Consider the following 19,601-nt stretch of genomic DNA (forward strand, 5'->3'; position numbering starts at 1 on the left):
GATGGACTAATTTGAGGTTTTGTGCGTGTGCTTCACTGTCTTTGGAGGGCAGCTCGCTGTGGTATATTAACAAAAGAGCCACGCAGCTTTCCTTCCAGATGCGGTGTCTGCATGTGGCTTGTGGCCCAGGAAGCTGAAGTCCCACCCCGACTCTCACCTGGCTTAGGCCGTATCCAGGCCATTTGCTTTCCCAGCTAGAGACTTGCTGCTTGGTTATCTTTGTAAGAACCTAGCCCTCTGTATGAAGCCAGTTTGCTAGCAGCAACCCTGGCGGCCAGTGCAGTGTTCCATGGAGCAATGCCCTCACTGACCTGGGGCAGAGTGGGTCCCGGTATGCCACCTCACTCATCTGGGAAGCAGACAGCTTACTCAGCTCTTTCCTGGAAACCCCTGAGAAACCAAGTTCTGGGACTTCATCCCCACCACCCAGTCCTTTACTTAATAGCCTTCTGGCTGGCCCAGTTATCAATCAGCTTTAAGCCCTGCCCTTCTGGCTAGGGTGGGTAAAAGCAGAAAGGGGAGGAGCGACTTACCATGGCAGACCACAGACCACAGCCGGGACCTTGGCGGCTGCTGACCTGCTATGCCCGTGAGAACAGACTACTCGGAGCCTCCCTCTAAAGGAGTCATGGCACCCACCTGACAGGCTTGTCCACGGCACCTCTGTGCAGATCAGCAGCGTCAGACCAGCCATTCTCAGTAGGGGTGACTTGCACCCCAGGGCACATCTGCCAATATCTGGAGACATTTTTGGTTGTCACAACTTGGTGGGATGCTAGTGGCATGTATGGGTAGAGGCCAGGGATGTTGCTAAGTAGTCTAGAGTGCACAGGACAGCCCCCACAATGAAGCATCATCTGCCAAACCACCAATAATGCTGAGTTTGAGAAACATTGCACAAAACCTTCCAGAAGGCAAGCTCTCAGTTGGCAGAGGCCAGATGGAGATTTGTCTTAGTGTCTAGTCCGACTAGACACACAGTCAGTGTGACATAGGGAGCTGTGTGTGTGCTGATGAGTGGATGGATGAATAAATGAAGAAAGGAACTAATGAATGAAAAAAAGCAAATCTGCACACACAAGCATCAGCAACATTTCTGGGCTCAAACCCATGTGCCTGCCTTGCACCCTCCCCAAGGCGGCTTCTGGCCTCCCTGGCCCATGGACCCTGCCTTCTCTGACCTGTGCCATCCTCTCTAAGGGAGTGGGAGAGCACAAACTTAGGAGGTGGCCACGGAGGCTAGGACTAGAGCCTGGTTGAAGTTAGGAGCAGGTGTCCCACTGGCCCAGATAATAACTGTTCCTTCTCCCCCCTACAGGCAGGGGGATCCCAGGCAGCAGCAGGTGGCCTGCCCCTACCTGGAAAACAAGCAGAACCGAGTCAGAGCTCTTACAAAGACTCAACCATCTGCCACCTCGTTTTACAGATGAGGAAACAGGACCAGAGGGAAGGAGGAGCAAGGCCTAGGCATTAGCATTCTCCACATCCTGGATTTGAGGCGGAGTCTTTCCCATGAACTGGGGACACCTTCTCCTCACAGGGCTGGCATGTAGCTTTCCGGGGGTCAGGGACACAGGTGGGACCATCAAACTTCTGTGTGGTTACCTCTGTGGATTTGGGGTGGCAGCTGGAGACCTAGGGTGGGGGGGGCAAGATCCCTTTAAGCTACCCTGAAACACCATTGGCAGGTATACAAGGGCAGGCAGGGAATGTAGAGAAATTAAGTGGCACTCACCACGGAGTTATGGTGCTGGACAAACCATGTACCCAGATTCTTTTACTTCATCACAAGGACCATGCGGCTTAGGTCTACGATCCCAATTTTATAAAGGAGATGGGGCCACATGGTCTCACCACTAGTGAGTGTCAGAGCCAGGATTTGAACCCAAGCAGCTCCCTCCAGAGGGAATCTGCCTCCTCTTCTGTGTTTTTATTCCATTTACTTTACAAATATTTAACCCAATTGGCACCAACCAACAGCAAGGCCTCCAAGGCCTCTGCCCTCAAGGTCACTGTTGAGTAGATAGATGTCAGAAATCTCACCTTGAACTGGAAACTGCTCCAAAGAAGAGAAATAGAGCCACAACAAGCAAGTCCTCACCCCTGCTTGGAGCCCTTGGTGGCTCTCCCTTCCCTCAACATTCTTGGTGTGGCACTCAGGGCCCTTCAAGGTCTGGTCCCTAACTGCCCCCTAAGGTTTCCTCTCTCCAACCTTAGCCCAGCCATCCCAGACACATTCCATTCAGCTGTGGGGCAGGAGGGTGCAGTGGCCTAAGCACACCTCTAGAGCCAAGATATCGGCCTTCCAATTCCAGCCCTGCAACACATTAGCTGATGGCCTCAGGCCCTGTGCCTCAGTTTCCTTATGTGCAAAACAAACAGCATAATAGCACCTCCCTCATGCAGGTGCTGTGAGAATTGTATGAATTAATCCATGTGACATCCATGGAACAGCTTGCCTCAAACTAAGCTCTCAATATAGGACACATTTTTAATTCTCCAATCCTGCCATGTTCTTGGCTGTGGACACTGCTCCCTCTGCCTGGAGCATTCTTACTTTCACTTGTACCTTTGCCTCCACCCCCCAGGTCTTCCTCCCTTTCCTGTTTAACATCCAGTTCTTAACCAGGCCTGCTGCCTTCTCCGGGAAGCCTTCCTGGTCCCATCCCACATGTCCCATGACAACCATTACCACACTTGCCACACTGCATTTTAATTTTATGCTTACTGGATGATTCCTCCCCCTTCTTTGTAAACTGAGTCAGGGACCCTGAACCGTGCACTTCTGTACTGCCAGCACGCAGCACAGCACCTGCTCAGCACATAGCAGGTACACACAAGTAATCACTGAAGGCCCAAAGGAAGGGGTGTGAGTTCTAAGTGGATTAAGGGTGGAAGCCACCACACATGATGGATACAGGCCATGAAGTTGGGAGAGGGACCAGGAAAGGGTGGTGAGTATGGGCTGAAGGACCCCCAAGCAAAGGCAAGGAGCACATTCGAGGGGGCGAGCGTAGCGGCCTGGCTCACTAACAACACCGGCCACCTACTGAACACTGAAGGCGCGCCAGCATTCTAGGGTGCTTTATGTGGACTGGCTTACCCTGCCTGGGAGCAGGAAAGTAGTTTACAGTAGTACCATTTCACTGACAAGGAAAGTGGTACAGAGGGTAACTTGCCCAAAGTTAGCTAGCTAGTGAAAAGTAGAGCCAGGATTTGGATTCATGACTCCCCTCAGCCCTTCAGGAGATCTCTGTAACAAGACTGGGTCTCTGTCTTTGAAGAGCTGGGGTGAGACCCAGTGGCCCTTGCCTGTTCACTCCGGTGCTGTGGTACAGTACCCTGCTGTGGTACAGTCTTGACATTCAGTGTCCTGCAATGTCCTCAAACTGTCAGCCTGCGCAGAGTCTAGTCTGCCAGAGCCCGCAGATGACTCCCCATAGCACTCGACACCTTGCCAGTAGGGCTCCTGTCAGCCCACAAGCTTTCTGGCTGAGGCTGGGTGACAAGTTCTTCCCTTACAAATGGCATGTCCCCAGTCACCATTAACCAGTAAGTGCTTCGTCCTCACTCTCCTGGCCTACAGTTTTATTTCGCCAAGACCAACTAGGCTTTAACCCTGTAAGCTCATTAGCAGCCTCAGGGGTTGGTTTAATAGGAGTGGATAGCATCCCTGCACCAAAGTGGTACCTGAACGGAGACCCTAAAAAGATACCACCCCATTCTGCTGGCCCACGCGCACCCCCCGACTACATACAAAGGGCTAACTGGCCTAGTATAAGGGCAGCTGCCACTTACCCTGCTGTGAGCCTGACACCATTGTCCCTGTTTTACTGAGGAAGCATCTCACACAAGGTCATGTAGCTATCAAGTGGCCTAGACAGTCTGACTCCAGCATCTAAGGTGGGTCATTACGATATAAGTCATTAAGTGCATCTTGATTTTTTTCAAGTATATCCTGAGTTTGCAATAACAACATAAAAATATTTCCCATTTTCCACAGTATAAAACCTTTCCTGATTCTAAAAACAAAACCTTACATGCCCTTGGATGCATAGTAATCCATTCTAAAAAGGTTTCTGGCATCCTGGTGTAGAAATGATGGTGGGAACTCTGTGAAGTTCCCTGGCACTCAAATAGTTAAATGACAATTTCAACAGATTTCTGCAAAATGCCTTTATTGATAGCCCAGCAGGTGTTTCTTCCATTAAAACACAGAATATTAATGAAGCCCTTGATTTACATTCTAGGCTTGATTTACACAGTGGTTTTGTTATGCACCAGCTTTTGTCCCCAAGTATTAATTCTGCTAAATATTTCCTGGCCAGTTGCTTCTAGATCTCCCCAAGGAATGAGCAATGATAATACATCTTATGCCTGTTATTTTGCCAGCATCCCCCTTTCATCAGTATGGCAAGAGGTAACATTGGCAAATTCCACCAAATAGGAGAGAGCAAGTAAGGTACATGGTCTGAATATTTCTTTCCTCTAAGGAGATGGAGCCATTCTATAGGCGTCACTTAGTTCTTGCATGTGGCCCTCCGCAGGAAGGTTATAAAGCATCACATCAAGAAAACTAGATGCAGGTCTTGAGATATGTTACCAGCAGACCCCGAGCTCCCCGTGGTGGCCTTTCCTAAGTCGTCCGGTTTATGAAGGATGTGTTTCCTGAGTGCACCGGGTTAAGCATTTCACTTAAGTGAATGCAGGCAACCCCCTGGGAAGTGCACTGCCATGAATGCATCTTACAGATGAAGCTGAGATGCATAAAGGGCAAGTAATTTGTCTAAGGTCACATCCCTGGCAAGTGGCAGTGGATCTAGGATTATGTCTCTTCCAGGTTCTGATCTTCCCACCATGGCGTACTGACCCTGGCTTCTTAGAAGACACCCTGGCTTAGTCATCAGGACACGTGGATTTCCGTTCAGCTTGCCCTTGGGCCAGTCACTGTACTCCCTGTATTTCTCTCCCTTGGAAAATAAAGGATGGTACCTATTTCACATGTCCAAGGCTTTTGTAGTCCAGAGGCCGATCTGGCACAGACATCTCTTGCAACAAGATCAACCAGAGGTAGCCTGATTTAGGGACAAAGCTCTTGGCCTGCAGTCAGGTGTTCTGCCAGTCAGATGGTGTGCGGCAGGTTAATTCCCACTCCAGGCCTGCTTCCCATCTGTGAAATGAGGGGTGGACAGGCGGGGCTCCAAGACCTCCTGTTCTAAACTTCCATGATTCTGTATCATCCTCGAATTATTCTGTAGCTTGCACATTTATGAAGATTTTAAAGTTAATTGGTTCTCTATTCCTGAAATCTGATTTTTTTTTAAAGACTTTATTTATTTATTTGACAGACAGAGATCACAAGCAGGTAAAGAGGCAGGCAGAGATAGAGGGGGAAGCAGGCTCCCTGCCAAGCAGAGAGCCCAATGTGGGGCTCGATCCCAGGACCCTGGGATCATGACCTGAGCTGAAGGCAGAGGCTCAACCCACTGAGCCACCCAGGCGCCCCCTGAAATCTGATTTTTTAAAGTGCTTACATTAGGCTAGCTTTCCAACTTCCATAAATCAGCTGATGGAGCACAAATTCACAATTACAAAAAGGGGAGTGGGAGGTAGAGGCTTCCTGTTATGGAACGAACAGGACACAGGGATAAAAGGTACAGCACAGGGAATATAGTCAATGGTATTATAATAGTGTAGGGTGACAGATGGGAGCTATACTGTGAGTATCGCTTAAAGTAGTTACTCAATCATTGTTACATACCTAAATGAATGTAACTCCATGTATCAACCAAACATCAGTAAGAATTAATTAAATATTTAAAAATATTTAAATGCCAATTTGCACAAATTCTAAGTGCTTGTCTATTTGAGGCTAATTTGATTAGATAGACATAAATAATTCAGTTTTATTTAGTGAAAGTACTTTTGTCTTGGTGGAGGCCATGCAGTTGTAATGAGAATGGAATCAGTGTTGGTCAGTCTTCGGATGTTGGCTCTGATACTTTGGAGCTGTACACCCTCGAGTAAGGTGCTTCAGGTGCCTCTTCCGTAAAAACAGCACCCACCTTGCACAGTTTAGAGTACGAAAATGATACACGACGGTGCCTCACAGCACAGTGGTATGTGGCAGGCCCTGAACAAATAAATGAGCAAATCGTTAAAAGCAGAGAGCTCCCATCAGTCCGATAATGTACAGAGCAAATGACTCAAAACTCTCAGCCACAAAGCCGCTCAGGGACGGCCCAGGCCTGGGAACCGTGAATCAACTCTGTGCACAGGCGCTTCAGAATCATTTACAGAGCTTTAAAATGCACAACACCCACGCCACACCCAGACCCTAACCTGAACTGGGTGGGACCAAAGTGCAGCCCAGGGGAAGGTCCCTGATTTGTAATCCAGCCTTTCTAGGTTTGCTCTTGGAATGCACATCTCCTGGCCCAAATGCCAGGCCCAGAGCACCACTGGTAGGCCTGGGGCCCATCAGCACTTGGCATGTACATCAACAAACCTGATGGTGTGCGCTTGGGCGTGGATTACTCGAGCAGTAACAGCAGTAGCGGTAAACTGCTGGGAAGCTGTTTGACAAGTGGGACAACTGGCTAAGAATTGCAGTATGCTGGGATGGCTCAAGTCTGATCCTAGTTTTCCAGAGAATTCAGGCAGAGACCTTGATATGTGCCCCCTGGTGTGGCTTGAGGAGCAAACTCTGCTCCCAGGAAAAGCTCACTGTGATACCTGAAGCCTGCTATCCCTCACATCTGGGGGAAGAAATGGTTTCAAACATATTCCCAGCCACCAAAGGTAGGCTTCTTTTTGTGTTTGAGTGGAGTGTAGAAAGAGTAGAAGAAAGGACAGACGAGTCCCAGGTAGGAAGCCACTGCACAGTTAAAATGGCAGGTGTTACCACCATTCACTGACAGGCAAGGCTCATTCAGTCAACAGAACCTGATCTCTGTGCTATGCCGCCTCAATATGGCCAGGTCTCTGGAGGTGGTTTTTTGGGCCAGTAGCTAATTCTATCAACTTTCCATGTAGCTTAGACTATGGAAGATCAGAGGAACCAGATCTGCCTGTCGTGAACCTCTTATGAACCCACTGGTGACAGCTGTAAGGACTTTACAGATCTAGTTCCATTTTCTCATGTCACAGATGGGGAATCTGAGGCCCCAGCAGGGGAAGAGACATGTCCAGTGGGGGAGGGCTGGTGGGCCTGCTCTTCAAATGCATCAGGAGGCCAGGGGTCAGACTGCCGGAGCTGGGAGGGCCTTGGCCACTGGCCACCCTCACCCTCCGCATGGGAAACTTGGCCAAGAGAAGGGAAGTGACTCACTGAAGGGCCGAGAGGAGCAGCTCTTTCTTGCCCCTCTGCCTCCTCACCAGAAGAGAAGACAAATGGAAACTGGCAGCACGGCCAGCCCAGAGAATGGAATCACAGACCTGAAATACAGACAGTCTAAAAGGACTGGATAAAAGTCAGCTTCCTTAGCATGCTCCCTCCTTCCATGAGCTGCCTTGTTTCTAGAGAGACCCGCCCTGGGAGTGTAAGAAATGGCAGCCCGAGAGTGAAGAGAGTGAACACCAGAGGCTGCAGGATGGGGTGGGGGTGGCTCGGGGCTTTCAGACAACCTGCACTTGGCTCAGAAATTCCGTGACGCCCTCTCTGGTGAGGAAGACCACCTCACCGGTGTTCTGGCTCCAAACTTCAAAATGTGCCGGGTCCTCCAGGGCCCTCTTGCCTGCGATGATCACAAAGGGGTAGCCAAACTTGTTGGCATCTTTCAGTCTGTTTCCAATAGTCCGATGGGTCCTGTCGTCGAGCAGGACTTCCCCGCGGAGCTGCGGCAGCGTCTCCGTGATAAGGTCGTACAGGTGGCCTGCAAGCTCGGCGGCCGCCTCTTCCTTACTGCCCTTCTTTGGGGGAATGAGGCACACCTGATAAGGCGCCAGGAGCCCTGGCCAGCGAATGCAGTCCTCTGTGGACAGCACTTCGATGGCGGCGGCCAGGATCCGCGTCATGCCCAGGCCGTAGCAGCCCATCTCAGCCAGGCATGGCTTGCCCTGGGCGTCGGTGAACTGGGCGTTGAAAATGGAGGAGTATCTGGTGCCCAGGTGAAACGTGTGCCCCATCTCGATGCCTCTGGCCTCGGTGAGCGGGCCCCGGCAGGCCGGGCAGTCGGTGTGCGACATGCGCAACGTCTCCATGTTGGCCGAGAAGCCGCAGCCAGGACACACAGCAAACCGGTCCTCCCCGATGTCAGCCGGCAGCTGGAACTCGTGAGACGTGGTGCCCCCGATGCTGCCCACGTCCGCCTGCACCCTGACGCACTGCAGCCCCAGTCTGCGGAACAGGCTGCCATAGGCCTCACCCACTAGGCCGTAGGTAAGCCGGGCGGCCTCTGGGGAGGCGTCGAAGCTGTACATGTCCTTCATGTAAAACTCCCGGCCGCGGAGAAGACCGAAGCGGGGCCTGGGCTCATCCCGAAACTTCCTTGTCACCTGGTACAGCAGGAATGGGAGCTGCTTGTAAGACACTGTCTTCTGGGAGGCGACTAGGGCTGTGATGGCTTCCTCATGAGTGGGTCCTAAGCAGTACTCCTTGCCGTGTCTGTCTCTGAGTCTTAGCAGCTCCTTGCCCATGAGGTCCCAGCGGCTGGTGGCTCGCCAGAGCTCCGCTGGGCTGAGGCTGGGCATGTTGACCTTCTGCCCCCCGATGGCCTGCATCTCCTGGTCTATCAGCCGCTCAAGCTTCTCCAGGGCGCGCACAGTATACGGCAGGAGGTGGTAACTGCCAGGGCCTGCCGGGTGGATCAGGCCCACCTGCAGCATCAGCCTCTGGCTCTTACACGTCAAGTCGCCAGACCTGCCCTCAAGAGACAACACCTGGTCTTCCCGAAGGTTCTGGGGCTGGAACATGCGAGACAGCACCAAGCGCTTCCCTGTCTCGGGGTCACGGTGGTAAAACCTGTGAGGACCACACCCAGAGAGCTGGTGGCTGCAGGTGGCCAGGACAGGCAGTGCTCTGCATCTTGACAGCAGCCCTTTCATGACACCTGGCCCAGAGAAGCACTTGTGCCTGGAGAGAAATGAGCCATGCAGAGATAAGCGTTAACTGTGTCCTGACACCCAGACGAGACATAGCCGGATGAGTCTGGTCTCCAACACACTTCTGAGACAGCCACCGACTTTGCAGATGCAAATCCTTTCATTTCTAATTTTCTAGCAGATTCAGGTCCTACTTCTTTTTAAAAAAAAAAAAATCAATATTCTCCCATTTATAAAAAAATAACAGCATACTGTGGAGGGACACCACAGCATGGGATCACAAGGGCTCTGGAATCAGGCAGCCTGGGTTCCTGGCGTGCTTCTTGTTACTGCACCCTGTGTAGCTCAGGACGTGTGACCTAACCCCTCTGTGCTCAGTTTCCTCATGTGCTGAATGGTAAATACAGCAGGACCACCCTTGCGGGTTTATTGTGGGGACTTAGAAGAGTTATACAAAGTTAATAGAACAGTATCTGGCACATTCTATGAGTACAATCCAGGCTATTGTTGCTATAGAAAACTGGGGGAAAAAACCAGAAAGAAATAAAAAAGAAAAGGAAATCAACTCCAGTCCCTCAGCCTGGTCATAACTGCTGCTGACGAGTCCTTGTCTCTTCTGCCCACACCCTCAGCCCGGTTCCTCCTTAAGTGTCTTGTGCCTCTTCCCTCCTCCTAGCACTCCCCACCAGGCCTCACGCTCATGACTTGGGAGTCAACATCTGAACTCCCTACATGTCTCTCAAGCTTCAGACCTACCTAGCCAACTGTATCCCGAGAGAATACACTGCACAGATACTCTAAATGCAGCACTGGGAAGGAGCTCAGCATCTTCCCCCCAAGCCCCGCCCCCCCAGTGCAGCCTATCACTCTCCATGGCCCCAAAAGCCACCCTTTGCCCAAACCAGATGCCTGGGTCCATCCACTCTGCCCCCTCATGGCCCCCACGCAGCAGCCCTCTTGGCCCCGTCATTCCTGCCTCTTCGCTTGCTGTTCAGTCTGTCCCTCCTCCTCCCCACCTCCACAGGCTCCATCCATGCCACTGCTGTCTTCCACCATGAGCCACTGCAACAGCCTCCCCTCTGGCTTCCAACCCACCTTCCTCCAATCCATTCTCCATGCTGCAGCCACAAGGGATGCATCCCTCATGGATGGTAACAGTGCTTTTCCTGAAGTCCAGTACAATGACTTCCTGCTGCCCTCAGAATCAGGTCTCAGCTTCTGACCCTTCCAGCGCACATTCGAGCTTATTGCTGGCCTTGTCAATAGCCCTTTCCCTGTTCCAGAATGTGCCATGCTCCCTCTTAAACACTCTGTGCCCCTTGCATACCAACACCGCTTATGCTCCCAGCCTCGGGATCCCCATCCTGTCCTCTAGGATGCCTTCCTTGCCCCACATCCCTGCCCAGAAGGCCAGCTTCTCCCACAGCAGCCCCTACTGATCACCCATCACTCAGACTGACTGCTCAGATAGCCCGCTGCCTGTGCTCCCCTGGGTATGCAGCTCTGTGCGGCCAAGGACCCTATTGAGCGTGCTTGCCACTCGGCACGGAGCAGGGCTTTACTAGACACTGTCTGCTGAATGAGCACATGTGTTTCTCTAGGATTTCACAAAACACTCATACTCCTGATGGCAATACAGCATTTCATTAAGCATATCAGAAATGATTCTCCTACTACACAGAGTTGTCATTTTCTCTGTTACATACAATCTACAATGAACAGAAGGCTTTTGTTTGTGGTACATTTGGGAGAGATTCTCAGGAATGGAATTACTGGCCAACACATATGAACTCTTTTAAGGTTCCTGATTTATACTGCCAAGTTCAGTGAGAGCCTCTACCTTTCAGTATCTCCCATTACAAAGAGCTGCCCTGCCATATGTGGACAATGGGTTATCCTCTCAGCTCCGGAGCCTGAAACCCTTGCTCGGCCCCCTCCAGCTCCCAGGGGCCTCGAGTCTTCCAGCTGGTCCCCTGCCATCTCAGGCAGCCTCATCCATTTCCCCCATGCATGGTACAAATATTACCATCTCCTACATGGCCTGTGGCCCGAGACAGGTTGCGATGCACTATCACAGAGCCCTAATGTGACTGACTGAAAACGTACACTTGGTTCCCATCTGACCTCCTCACTTACTTCAGGTCCCACTTCAGGCCAGTGGCTCACACCAAAAACTCCTTCCCCCTTGATTCCTCCTAAAGCAGACAGGTCTGTCTCTGTCCGACCTTCCTCTCAAGTTCACCCCCTCCTTTCTGGCTTACTGCCTCTTCTGGGTTAGCTCCTCAAAAATGCTTGGTCCAATGCAGTAGCCCAGTGGTTGTGAAACTTAAGTGAGCATCAGAATCACCTGGATGTCTTATTAAAACTCTGATTGTGGAGCCTCAGGCCCAGAGTTTCTGATTCAGTAGGCCTGGGGAGTGGGCAGGGAAACTATAGTTCTAACAAGTTTCCAGGTGATGCTGATACGGTTGGTCCAGGGACTACACTGGGAAAAGCATTATAAACTCCACGTGAGCAGTAACTGTGCTTGTATTATTCCAAGCTGCATCTGTAGCATTACACACGGTGCCTGCCCACAGGGGATACCCAATAAATGTCCATCAGTGACTGGATTGAATGACTCTTGAACCCTGTCTGTCCTGTCTCCAGATTACAGCTAAAAAGAAGTTTGTAATCTGTCTCCAGATTACAGCTAAAAGATGATCCAATCACTCCCCTGCTTATAACCCATCAATGGCTCCCCATCATAATTTTCTTGAGATGGTATTTCCATAGAAAGCCTCTTCATATTTTGATCCTAACACACCTCTGTCAGCTTTTTATCCCATCACTCCCCTAACATGTCCCAAACTGCTCATCACTCCTGGAAGAGGCAGCTTTACCCCAGCAACAGCAACATTCAAGCTTCTTATTGCAAGAAGCATCTCCAACCCCTCCAAAAAGAGAGAATCACTTCCTTCTCTGGGCCCCCATTGCACACACCTCTTCCTTGTTTACTGTTCTGGAATAATTTTCAAAAATATCTCTGAGAAACTTCTGTGTGCCAGGCACTGGGAGTGAGCAATGCTTCACGTCCTAGTCCTCCATTAAACGAGGCGTTCGTGATGTTTTCTACATTGTCAGATTTCAGGGCCTAGCACAATGCCTAATATTTGCTGATCAAAGGTATTAGTGAACGAAAAGCAAAGCGATGGGGTACAATGCAACAATTATCTGGGTAGTTTAAATAAGAGCCATAAGCCCTCTGCCTTCAGCCGCAATGTGTCTCCATCCTCAGATCCCTCAGTTTACCTAGGCGGAAGATTAAGTACTATGATTTCAAAATTCTCAAGGTTATCCACAGACAATACCTCGAAAGCCGTATAGGAAATAACTTGTCCTGCACCTCACACTCTGGCAAAGAGCCTCTGAGTCATTCAGTCATTCAACAAATTTTTACAGAGCAGCTACTCAGGTCCTTGAGGCACAGGCCTCTTTTAAGGTTAACTCACAATGGCCCTGCAACCCCATCAGGAAAGCTGTGCGTAAAGCACTTCCAACAGCGCCCGGTATATAGGGAGCGCTACAGTGTTTGCAATCACGCTCAACTCACAGACGAGGTAAGCTCAAGGATGTGAGGTCGCCTGACCAGCGACACTGCAGATGAGCACAGGGGCACACCTGGAAGGCTAGGTCCTCGCCTGCAAGTTCCACCGTTTCCGTCTGGGACCGTGTAGCATCAAAGCAATGGGGCTCCAGACCTGGTTCTACGAACCAGCTCGGCCTTCACTGGCTACGTGACCGTGGTCAAGTGACTTCAGTCTCCAGGCCTCAGTTTCCCCATACATAAAATGGGAAGGTTGGCCGGGCCACCAGGCGGTCCCAGAGGGTCTCTCCAGGGCTGGCACTTCCGGAAACACCGTGACACTCACAAGACCCGAGGTCCACAGGGGAGAAAGGTCTGCGCTCGTGTTACAACAGACGAAACACACTATCCCAGAGTTCAGGTGTCTGCGACCCCGCCCCAAACCAAGGAGGGACGCACGTGCTGTCACCCACGCTCACCAACCGAAGTGCCAGTCAACGCTGTCCGCGCGCCCGCCACGCCGGCCCAGCGCGCCTGCGCTAAGGGGAATTGCCCGCCCCCAATCCCCGCCTCCTGCCTTTCTTGCCAATCACAAAGCCGTTCTCACGGAGACTAGCCCCACCCGACTCCGGACGCCTGTGAGAGGTTTTCCGGAAGTTTAGCTAAAGAGAAAGAACTCGGCTCTCCTTCACGACCATAGATTGGCTTGGTCAGCGTAGAGCAAATTACCGTTCCGGAAGTGCCCTCTAGGACTTAGGGAGGTGTAACTCTATGATAAAAGCCTGGCGTTGCCTCCCACTGCCCGGGCCTTCCCCACTCCCGGAATGGAAAGGCTGGCGGCGGTGTAACCAAGGCAACGCTAGGGCCTTTCCGTTCGGAATCTACCCTAGGATTTTACAGGTTTTCAATTTAAATACATTAAAATTTTTTAAGCAGAAAAAAGTACCCTCATTACAAAGCCCAAGACAGTTTTCAAGAAACTAAATCAAACTTTCATTCAAAAAATATTTTTTCAAGGGGCGCCTGGGTGGCTCACTGGGTTAAGCCTCTGCCTCCCGCTCAGGTCATGATCTCAGGGTCCTGGAATCGAGCCCCGCATCGGGCTCTCTGCTCAGCAGGGAATCAGCTTCCCCCTCTCTCTCTACTTGCCTCTCTGCCTTCTTGCAATCTCCATCTGTCAAATAAATAAATAAAATCTTTAAAAATAAATAAATAAAAATAATATTTTTTCGAGCAGCTACCATGTACCAACAACTTGGAGAAACTGGGAATAGTGAACAAAAGAAACAAAATTCCCTGCATTCAAGGTAGCTTTTATTCTAGTGAAAAGAGTCAATAAATCAATATAGTGAAATTTAGGAAATTTAGGAGGGGAACAGGAACTTGGTAACCAAAATAAGTAGTATTTTTAAGCAATTAATTAAGTTTACTGTAAAAAAATAATCCATGGTAAACAAAATACCAAAGTTTTGCGAAAAGACAGGATCCATCTGTAACCATCCATAGAGGAAAAAATTAACTATGAAAAAGGAATGGGTTGGACGTAGAGTGGTTGCAATTAAGGATAATCAGGGAAAGCCTCATCTAAAAAGTGACGTTTTGGCAAAGACCTTTAGGTGAGAGAGAGCCTTGCAGCTGTCTGGGGGAAGAATGTTCTAGACACAGGGAACAAGCACACATGTCTTGAAGAGGGAGCGTATATCATGTAACTTCAGTTAACTAAGAACAGCTGTAGTCTATTGAGTGCCTAAAATGTACCAGACCCAATATAAGACCCCGGCCCCAAGACGCTCTCAGACCCTGAGATCTGCCAGGAGCAACATTGTATGATCAGTGTAATAAGGCCTGTGGGAGGGTAGGGAAGGAGGACTTCAGTGAGGAGGTGATCTTTAAACTGAGTCGAGTTTCCCCAGACAAGAATGGTGGTGGGAATGGAGTGGAATGGCCAGGTTGAGAGACCAGGGCACTTGGGGAGGGAATCAGGAAATGAGCTGGTATGAGGGAATCACAGGGTGTCAGAGGGTTTACATCTTCATCTCCCACTGCTTCTCACAAAGTGCTTGACAGGCCAAAGTAGTTCTTCTCAATCTGAGCTGCACTGGACCCACCCTGTGCCTCAGTCCTCTTGCCCCGAGATGCTGGATATCAGTCTGGGGCGAACCTTAGTGTCAGTCACCCCCCCCAGATGATCTAAGCTGCAATCTGGGCTAGTTCAGTGGGTCTACATGAAAGGCACTGGACGGCCTGGTGGGGCACTGGGTTGCAGGGGGCAGTGTCGACAGGTGTCATCACGCTGGTCCTAGAGTGGAAGAAAATACAGCTTGCGTAGACCCCACGAGGGGCATCTGCCTCCCCCCAGCTAGGAAGCCAAGCACAGCTGGGCTGGACTTGAGCTTTTTTACTTTAAGGATGTCACTGGGCCTCTGCAGCTCAGCACTGTGGTCCAGACTTTCCCTAAGGAGTGCAATCCTAAAGGTTTTACTGAGGCAACACTCCCCACGCCTCCTCTCCGGGGGCAGGAGGTGAATAATCTTCAGTATCAGGACCCACAGGGCAACCTTATTTCTCCCTGCTCCCATGCATGTTATTACATCTCTCCAAATCCTGGAAGTGCCAGGCATCCATCCTCCGCACCCTGAGGTGTTAATTATTTCTCAATTAGCAGTTCCCAGGCTGTAGAGCATAGTGGTGTGGAAAGGCCTAATGACTTGCCGTGTTTATACACCCCCACATCTTCAGAGCACTTTACCAATGGTAACTAATTAATGCTTACGACCCCCTTGGGAGGCAGGCCGAGAACTGCTGCATTTTACCATGCTTTTGCAGGAGGTTTTGCAGCCTGGAGCCAGCCATGGTCAGAGTAGATTTGCTCCCCACTGAGAAAGTCCAGGGGTGGTGGAGACCCAGAATCTAGCCCTTTTCCCACAGCAACTTCTGGTGTGACATTTCAATCAATTACTTGATCAGTTATCTATTGGGTATTGATTCATAGAGTTCATTCGTGATTAGAACCCCACAACCCATAAAACAGAAAAAAAAACAACCCACAGAAAAAATTCATTCATTCATTCAGTGTCATTAAAAAAAAAAAAAAAAAAAAAGCAAAAGGACCCCACACGCCACACCTGCCCTTGGTGCCCCATAGCCCTGGGGACACACCACACACTTAGTAGTTTGCTTCCACTGGTCCTTGGTCAGACTGGGAGCTCCCTGGTGGTAGGTACAGGTTTTGCTCTTTTATGTATCCTTAACCTTGACCAGAGGGCCTGGCCTGATTGGGGATTAGCAAAGCATTTTGTTTTTTGATTGTTGTTTTAATATATGAATGAATGAATGAATGAATAGATATATAGGTAGATAGACAGTTTCTTCCTCAGGCAACCCCCCTCCAAGGACACACTGAATTATTCCCTCATCCAGAGCCCATGGCTTGGCACAGAGTGCCTCTAAGTACATGTTGAATGAACAAGTGAAGTCAGAGTTCATGGTAAACTTCCTGACCTCAAGTTGCTCATAATCTCCCAGAGAGTCTGCTTCTCAAAGTGATGGTCCCAGAATCCTGTGGTAAGAAGTTGTGAAGAGAGGAAAGCAAGAACTGTTCTACATGGGGGAGGAGAGAGAGAATGGAGTCAGGGAGGGCTTCTTGGAGGAGGGGACGTAAAAATGGACCTTAAAGGATAACTAGGAGCTTCCCAGGATGACAGGGGAGATAGAAAGACAACGTAGTCAGAGGGAAAGCAGGTGACCACTAGCTGCAAGGAAGAAGGCTGAAACATAGTCTGGCTGGAGCACACAGCACACCCAGGCATCGTGGAAACACAACTGGGAAGGCTGTGGGTGCCAGTGGGCCGGAACCTTCTGGACCAATCTGTGAGCTTCTGTTCAGCTCTGAGCTACAGTGAATGGTCTTTCCTGAAGAGTGATACTCCTCTTCCCACCAACACACACACTCATCTATTTTGCGGCTTAGCACAAAACAACTCCTCTGAGAAAGTCCCTGGGCATTTTGCGTTTCACCCTGCATTCCATGTATTTGTTATAATTTGAAAACAAGAATGATTGTCACTCCAAGAAAATGGCTGTTTCCTCTACTGAAGATGCCGGCCAATGGGAAAAGCCAGCCTGCAGGAAATGGAAGGACTTTACACCAGGGAAGGACATGGGCCGCCATGTTTCCTTGCCTGAGTGAGGTGTGAACTCGAAGGGAGGACGAGGATGGTGAGAGAGGCAGAATGGGTGACTCCTTCAATGGCCCAGACCGGGGCAGGGGTGGGAGAGGAGGGTAGAGACTCCATGGCCCAGGGACATACAACCAGGTGGACTCCTGAGCCCACCCCCAGCGTGTTAGCCCAGATAGACTGGACGGGAGGGGGGCAGGGCAGCCTTGGCTAGGCATTCTGCCAGCCACTTCTAGAGATGTGACTTGGGGGTCTCCTGCTTCCTCGGTTCTTCATTAGTAACACAGGAATCATGAGGCACACATAGGGCCATTGTGAAGGTTCAATGGGAGATGTCATGGAAAGCATGTGGCTCATCCTTCAATTCATTCCAACTCGGAAGACCCTGCAGCTCCCCTCACCTATCATAAAGAGAGAACCATCATTCTGCTGCTGCCCATTCCCTTCAGACTCCTTACTCCTGCCACCATGCACGACACTGATCTCTTTTTTCTTCAGTGGCCTCTTCTCCTTGGGCCCAGAGTGTATCACTTGTTCACTTGTTTCATGCCTAAGTCTAGGGTCATTAGAGAAGACCAGAAGGAGGCTGGGAAGGTAGCCCCCCAACTTTTAAAAAAAGATTTTATTTATTTTAAAAGAGGGCGCCTGGGTGACTCAGTGGGTTAAGCCGCTGCCTTCGGCTCGGGTCATGATCTCAGGGTCCTGGGATTGAGTCCCACATCGGGATCTCTGCTCAGCAGGGAACCTGCTTCCCTTCCTCTCTCTCTACCTGCCTCTCCGTCTGCTTGTGATTTCTCTCTGTCAAATAAATAAATAAAATCTTTAGAAAAAAAAATAAAAGAGAGGAAGTAGGGGCGTCTGGGTGGCTCAGTGGGTTAAAGCCTCTGCCTTCGGCTCAGGTCATGATCCCAGGGTCTGGGATCGAGCCCCGCATCGGGCTCTCTGCTCAGCAGGGAGCCTGCTTCCTCCTCTCTCTCTCTACCTGCCTCTCTGCCTACTTGTGATCTCTGTCTGTCAAATAAATAAATAAAATCTTTAAAAAAAAAGAGAGAGAGGAAGTGTGCAAGCAAGTGGGGGGCGGGCAAAGGAAGAGGGAGAGAGAAAATCTCAAGCAGACTCCTTCCTCACTGAGTGTGAAGCCTGATGTGAGGCCTGATCTCACAACCCTGAGATTATGACCTGAGCTGAAATCAAGAGTGGGACACTTAACCCACTGAACCACCCAGGTGTTTTAGTGGGCCCCTTTTTTATCCAGAATCCTCAGAATTGAAGAGTGTGACTACTAATCATCATCGTTCACATTTATACACCATTTTCTCTGAGCCAGGGGCAGTACTGAATGCTTTACACCGTATCTGACTAAATCTCATGATAGTCCTGTGAGGTACAAGTACCACTGTTATGTCCATGTTACAGATGAGGCAACTAAGGCTTGGAAAGATTGGTTAGTTTGTCCACGTTCAACACAACTAGTGAAAGGGGGAGAAAGGATCATTTCCAGGTCTTTTTGGCGTAAAACCTGATTTCCACACTCACAGCATCCCAGTGTCAACTTATTTGTATCAGACATGCCTCGACTCCTAACCAGATTTGTAGGAGCGATCACCCAAACAGACCGTTTCTGTTCTGCTGGGGCCCCTCTGTCTGGGCACCTGCTCTTCAGGGCTTGGCTCAAGGGATGTTACGTTAGGGATGTAATGTAACATTAGGGATGTTTCCTTGAAGCCCCCACCGGCCGGGACTCTCCCTCTCTTGAGACCCCCTCAAAATTGTGTCTGTTCCCTCTCTGGGGTTACTGCTGAGTGTGCACACACAGTGAGGCAAACTGACCTGAGTTCCAATCCTCACTTTGCTGCCTTCTTACCATGTACCTGTGGGGGATACTCAACCTCCCTGAGGCTCACATGCCACAGCCTTCAAATAGCAGTGACAGCTTTCCCTGGGAGTCTGATGAAGATGTAAAGGACTCAGCACGGTGCCCGGTGCAGAGTCAGGGTTCAGGAGGGCTTGCTATTATTATTCTTATTATTGACGAGGAAGGAGCCCTGGCTGGCACAGTGCCAGACACACAACTAGGTCAGTAGCTAGGCCAGATACAAAAAATGCATCTCTTCCCCACACACACCCCCAACTAGCCCATGAGCTCCCAAAGGGTGGAGGGACATGTCATGTCCATTTCTAGCCCTGCTGCAGTAAATCCGCTTACTATGTTGAAAGGTTTTGCTCTTTCCTGCACACAGTAAATCTCAATACCTATTTGCCAAATTAATGTCTTTCTGAATAATTCCATCAATTCATAGAAATGCCTTGTTAAACTTGCAACAAAAAATACCAGCAATTGTTTATCTGTCACCCAGTAACTCCCTCTCGAGTACCTGCTCACGGTGACCTCTGCAGAGCACGGGCACACAGGCTCGAGACTGTGGCATAGTGTAGCTGTCCTGGGACAGCGTGAACCATCATCACACCTTTGTGAGTGTGGCTGTGATTCCAGCAGGCTCTCTGGTCACTGTCATCTGGGAGGGTGAGGGAACTGAGTTCCTTCAAACAGGTCCCCCCCCCCCACTTTCTCTTTGGTGCACTGTTTGGGTTAGGGGTGAGTGGGATGAGTTGGAGTTTGTGCCTTCTGAAGCCGTTGGCTCGGAGCGAGGGAGATGGTGTCTCGATCTAAATACGCCTGTTTATTTTCCAGTTCTGGAACTTACCGACTGTGTGATCTGGATCAAAGGACTTGACCTTTCTGGTCTTTGAGTATAATACAATGGGGTCAGTAAACTCTTTGAAATGTTATGAAAAGCAAGTTAACAACATTACAA

General features: G+C 50.1%; 1 protein-coding gene across 6 annotated transcripts; it reads right to left on the minus strand.

Annotated features, from left to right (window-relative positions):
* Positions 1–4,161: 4,161 nt before the first annotated feature.
* On the minus strand, positions 4,162–13,145 carry PARS2 (prolyl-tRNA synthetase 2, mitochondrial). 6 transcript variants are annotated; one of them, XM_059374849.1, is made up of 2 exons: positions 13,091–13,145; positions 4,162–9,073 (listed from the first exon to the last, which is right to left on the minus strand). In XM_059374849.1, exon 2 carries the CDS (start codon positions 9,043–9,045, stop codon positions 7,618–7,620), a length of 1,428 nt encoding a protein of 475 aa, XP_059230832.1. In that variant the 5' UTR covers positions 9,046–9,073; positions 13,091–13,145; the 3' UTR covers positions 4,162–7,617. The 6 variants fall into 6 exon arrangements, with proteins under 6 accessions (XP_059230832.1, XP_059230831.1, XP_059230828.1 ...); XM_059374848.1 differs by having other exon boundaries at positions 13,087–13,139; XM_059374845.1 differs by having other exon boundaries at positions 12,954–13,138.
* Between the last annotated feature and the right edge of the window lie 6,456 nt (positions 13,146–19,601).

The sequence above is a fragment of the Mustela nigripes genome, chromosome 14 (genome assembly GCF_022355385.1).
Source record: "Mustela nigripes isolate SB6536 chromosome 14, MUSNIG.SB6536, whole genome shotgun sequence".
In the NCBI taxonomy this organism is placed as follows: domain Eukaryota; kingdom Metazoa; phylum Chordata; class Mammalia; order Carnivora; family Mustelidae; genus Mustela; species Mustela nigripes.

Bases quoted from the DNA above. Each gene is read 5' to 3' on its own strand.
- PARS2 (XM_059374849.1), bottom strand. From the start codon at position 9,045: ATGAAAGGGCTGCTGTCAAGATGCAGAGCACTGCCTGTCCTGGCCACC.